This window comes from Eurypyga helias, unplaced genomic scaffold (genome assembly GCF_000690775.1).
Source record: "Eurypyga helias isolate BGI_N326 unplaced genomic scaffold, ASM69077v1 scaffold10502, whole genome shotgun sequence".
NCBI lineage: Eukaryota > Metazoa > Chordata > Aves > Eurypygiformes > Eurypygidae > Eurypyga > Eurypyga helias.
In genome coordinates this window covers 7,455-12,567 of record NW_010236595.1, presented here as the reverse complement: position 1 = coordinate 12,567, position 5,113 = coordinate 7,455, and the positions used below count along the sequence as shown (strand labels likewise).

At 61.9% G+C, this 5,113-nt stretch overlaps 1 protein-coding gene across 1 annotated transcript; it reads right to left on the bottom strand.

Annotated features, from left to right (window-relative positions):
* Nucleotides 1-1,172: 1,172 nt before the first annotated feature.
* On the bottom strand, nucleotides 1,173-4,766 carry IL10RA (interleukin 10 receptor, alpha). The gene is given in 10 exon segments (XM_010147149.1): nucleotides 1,173-1,728; nucleotides 1,780-1,819; nucleotides 1,822-2,028; nucleotides 2,067-2,193; nucleotides 2,298-2,422; nucleotides 2,552-2,702; nucleotides 3,035-3,201; nucleotides 3,471-3,649; nucleotides 3,764-3,884; nucleotides 4,703-4,766. Coding segments are annotated over 10 exon segments (1,737 nt in total).
* Nucleotides 4,767-5,113: the final 347 nt, after the last annotated feature.

The window sequence follows — 5,113 nt, the reverse complement described above, 5'->3', positions numbered from 1 at the left end:
CTTCCCTGCAGCGGCTCCTGTCCCTCCGTGGCACGCGGTCCCTGTGGGCTGCCCCACGCACTCCAGTGGCATCACTGCGAGCTGCCCGTGTCCTTTTCCTGGCTGCTTTTCCGGTGCACATTCCCACAACACTCGCCTGGGACAGCTACCCTGGTCCGCAGATGAGTGTGGAGCTCTCACTGGGCTGCCTTTGTTCTCCTTGTTTTTCCAGCTGTGATGTGAAAAGGCTCTTCCCCATCTGAGACGAGGGCACGTTGCCCTTTGCTGCAGGGGAAGGTTTGTGTCTGAAAGCGGAAAGCACAGCTTGACCTTAGACAACGATGTACAGATGAATAGACCGAATAACTAACACCACATCCTTTCTGTATTTACAAATTAAATAGAATAAATAACATCTGTATGCAATAGTGACAGATCATGGACCATAGTGTGGGCAGGGCCGCCGCGGCTCACGCTGGGCTCCTGCGGCAGCTGCTGTGCGCATCCTGCATCCCATCCGAGGTACCAGCGCCCCGGTCTCTGCCATGGGGTGGATCCTGAAGGGTCTCTGGAGGGTCAGGGAAGTCCCTCGCTTCCTCCAAGCGAGGCCAGCTGGGGTGAGAGTTCGGCACTCCCAGCAGCAGGATGGCTGACGTCAGGCTGCTCTTTGCTTTCGACGTCTGTGTTGCAAAAGATTTGGGCAGCGTGGACGTCAGCTGGAGGAGCCCGGCGCTCGCGTGGGGAGGGGAAGTGCAGGGCTGGCGCCAGCCCTGAGTGTAGTCCTGTGAACCCCGCACTGGGCTTCTGGGGAGGGCAGGCAGGGCAGGATCGTCCTTTGGAAACGTCCTGGTGCGTATCCTTGGGCTTGGTGGTCGGAGGAGGTGGGGGCGAGCCCTTCCAGCGGAGCCTGTTCCCGGGTGCTGTTAGCTGTGCACGGGGGACTGGCTGGAGGGAAGGCGCAGGGCGCGCTGTGGGTGGTCACAGTGGAACCGGGGCCAAAGCAGCCCTAAAAGCAGCTAAGCAGGTGCTTCTCGGGCGAGTCTCAGCCGGGACACCGCTCAGTCCGATGCATTGACATCCAGGGGTCGGCCGTAGCTTATCGGAATAGCTGCTCCCCGTGGGCAGTGGCTAGAAGAGGTAGTTGTGTCAGTGTGTGGGGCTGGCAGGCACCCGCTCCCCTGCACGGGGATGGCTCACAGGCGGCTGTCCTTGCTGTCCCCGGTGAGCAGGCTCAGGGGGTTGATTTGCAGCGTGAGCCACTCGTTGGTGCTGAGGCTGGAGATGAGGGGCAGTGTCCCCAGGAGGTCAGTGTTGAAGATGCTCAGGTCGAAGGGAGATTTCAGGAGCTCGGGGCCGGCTTTGGGGGCCAAGGGAGCACCCGGAGCCCCATAGCTCAGCAGAAGGGGGGCTGGGGGCCCCATCTGGCAGGAAAAGTCCCAGGTGGTGGGGTCCTGTGGGGCCCCCCACGGAGCGAGATGCTGTGCGTGGCTGCAAGGTTGCTCGGGATGCGACTGCTTCAAATACCCTTTGGCCACAGGCAGCTCGGAGCACTCTCTGTCCAGCACAGTGTCAATGCTACCCAGGCCCTGTGGGGATCCTGCACTGCCCAAGAGGGGCAGCCCCACGGCCGGGTCCTGCCTGGGCTCCACCATACCCTTGGACTGCTGCAGGTACCCGTGGAACTCCAGGTCTGTCTGGCTGTCCTGGCTGGTGGTGAGGGACAGCCCAAGCTCCCCTCCATGGGGCTGCCTGGTCTCCGTGGGGCAAGTGATCCCGCTGCCCGAGGAGCACGTGGGGCACGGGCAGGCGCTCCCCAAGCCCACGCCACTGTCATCGCCTGCCGCTTGTAGCCCTGGGGCTCGGTGCCTGCCGAGCAGCTCAGTTCGGAGGAGTAGGGAGGGGTGTGCAGGCAGATGCCGCTGTCGGTACTGGTACAGCTGCTGTCTCCGCTCTCCATGGCCCCCAGCCCCAGCAGGCACACCCCATCCTGGGGCCATGCTGGGAGCCTCCAGCCCTTGTCTGGGGGCAGCTGGGCTGTGCCGTTGCTGCCGTTGGGGACGGGGTACTGCGTGTGCTGTTGTTGCCGTTGGGGACGGTGTCCTGCGGCGGCTCCTTCTGGCACAGGAACAGCTGCTGGATGGGGTCTGCATTCGGGTTGCCCGAGGATGAGGACTCCTGTTCCCCCCAGAGCGAGCTCTGCTTTATGAAGGACTTCTGGGAAGGAGAGGAAAAGAAGAGTGAGCCAGGCTTCATCCCTGCTTGCCGCTTGCATCTCCCAACAGCTACCCAAGGCTGCACCCCCACCCCGGCTGCCTTACCAGGACGGATGGTGGCCTCACAGGTTTCTTTATGTAGGTGCACACCAGCAGAGCCCCGAGGAGCCCCAAGAGCAACAGGGTGATGAAGGAGGAGCTGACAATGCTCGGAACGAGCTCTGCACTCCCTGAAAGAGAGGATGCACTCAGGTGAGCGGGGAAAGGCAGAGTCCTCCATGCAGTGGTGGCCTGGAGCGGCTGCTGAGAAGGATCCGTGTCCCCCAAGGGCCACTTTTCCTGGCTCCCCCACCACTTACTGTCTCTCTCGCCGATGGTGACGCACTGCTCGGGGGTGCGCGTGGCACGGATGCGCCGGCTGGCCACGTGGGGCTCCACGCTGATGCAGTACTCCGTGTCCCAGAAGAGGTTGCTGATGTTGAAGACCGGGGTGGTCTGCACCACTTCGTACTGAAACGACCAGAGTGTGGGCTGGTACCTGGGAGACCCCAGCTCCTGTGGGAGCTCTGGATCACACGCTGCCCTCCCGCCTCCTCTCCCACTCCCCAGTGAAAGGGCCCAGGGTGCTCAGTAGTATGGCTGACAGCAGCTAGACCCAAAACCTCAACAAGAGTTGGGGGACCTACTATGGTAAAATGTGCAGAGACATCCCTCTGCAATGTTGTGATGGTGAGAAAGCTCAGTATTAACTTTTGGAGAGGACTATACTTAATGTGGTTTTCAGCTTGAGCAGCACTGAACATGACAGATGGGGGTAGCACGGGACCCGCAGCTCTTCTCACCGTCCGATTGTCCTGTGCCCTCCTGACGTACACCCGGTACTGCCTCGCGTGCTTCTGTACGTCGTCGTATTTCACGGTGCGGTTCCCCACCCGGAGGAGCAGCTGCAGCTGCATGTGGACGGTGTTGCCCATCACAGCGAGGCTCTGGCCCGACAGACGCAGGCTGGCTGGGAACAAGTCAGATGGGAGAGCACATTAGGGGTTTTTGCAGCACCAAGAGCATTTGCAGCGGCGGACTGAGCTGGGACTGTCCCTTGCTGCTGCCTGTCCTAGCTGTGTCCCATCCCATCACCAGCTGCCCCCAGGATGGTGCGGGGACAGACATCCCTGCTCTCACCTGGCCCAAAGCTCTCCCCTAGCAGTTTGGCACCCTGACCTCTGCCATCCCCGAGGCCTCCTGCCCCGGCCGCGGGGTAGAGCCAGGCACCCGACCTACCTTCTCGCGGGGAGAAAGCGTTGGTCCGCTGCCACGGGGATGTGCGGTTCCCAGACACGGCCCGGACCCGCGCGTAGTAGCGAAGAGCCGGATCCAGGGTGTAGTACGTCAGGTCGCAGGAGTGTCCTGAGATCTGCTGGCAGTTGGGAATGGCTGTCCAGGAGATGTTTGTGCCGTAGCTGCCGGGAGAAGCGTCTGTGGTGAGTGGCGCAGGCAGGGGTAGGGACGCGGCCGTCCTCACTGTCGGTATCAGATCCTGGGCCAAACCCCTTGCACCCCACAGCTGTACTCACACTTTGTGCTCCACCTCATAGCGGACATCACTGGGGGGGCCGTCTGCAGGCTCCCACTGCAGCAGGTGATGCGCTATCTCCGCGGCGAAGCGCACGCGCGTGGGGCTCGCCAGCTTCTCACCTGCGAGAAGGCGAGCGTTAGGGGAGGCTGTGCAGAATCCCGTCCGAGGAGCTCCTGGCGATTTCCTCCTCGCTCCCCCAGCCACATGGAAAGCTGTAAGCTTAGCCCTCGCTCAAGGGTTTGCCCAGGCCTGTCTTCCAGGGCAGTGCTTGCCTGTTCCCCTCTTCCCCTTCCTCTCTGTTCTGGGGAGACCCCAGCCCAGCCAAGAGGGTCTCAATGCCCAAGGAAGGAGCCTGCTGTTTCCTAGCACCTCTGTGGGTTCAGCTTTCCTGTTTTGCTTATCTGCTCTCTGGAAGAAACAGACTTTTTCACACCTCCTGCCTGAATTTCGGTATTGTCACCTGCCAGCGAAACACCGCTAGAAAACATCCGTCACCCTTTCTGTGCCGGCTTCCTCAGCAGCTGCCGTTTGCCCGCCGTGCCGCTGGCTGGGGGGACGGCTGTCAGCAGAGCGCCGCGCTACCGACCGCGGCGTCTCACCGCGGTGGAGATGAGCAAGGCTGATACCTGATGGCTAACTCAACCTCTAGGCTCCCGACCGGCGAAGAAAGGCGAGTGGTGAGCAGGGAGCCCTGTGTGCTGCTCCCAGCAGGCAGGACCCCACCGGCACCACCAGCCAGCAAAGGGGTCCGAGCTGTAGCTCCCACCCGCAGCAGCTCCGCTGGCCCCTTTCCCCGTATGCCTTCCCCCATCCCGGTCCCCAGCCGGTGCTGGCATCGCGGGTGCGGAGAGGAGCAGGGCAGGCTGCCGGGAGCCTTAGGACTCAGGCACAGTGGGCAGGCAGCAGAAGACCAGCTCGGTGCGGGCAAGAGACTCACCGTCCGTTTGTGGGGCGAGGAGCAGTGCCAGGCAGAGTGCCAGGGCCGCAGCGGAGGGGGCCATGCCGTCTCAGCATCCTCTGCGGACACAGGGCTGGGTGAGCGGGGTGCCGGGCTCTGCACTGGCGCGCTGCCGAAGGCTTGTTTTTCCCCCGAGGGCTGGCGTGCTGACGTCTCGGAGGCGTTCGCGCAGTGGGAGGAAAGTAGCTGTGTAGTGACTTCCACTTCGCTGTCCGCCCACTCACCACAGCTAATCTCTCAGCCCAGACTGGGCATTTCCTACCAGCAGCCTTAAAGGAAGAGCTCTGGGGGCTTTTCTGAACAAAACGGTACATTGCTGAGAAAGGGAAAATAGAAGTAAATCATGTGTCTGCTTTTGCTGCTTTATTGTTGAACGAGATGGTAAACACG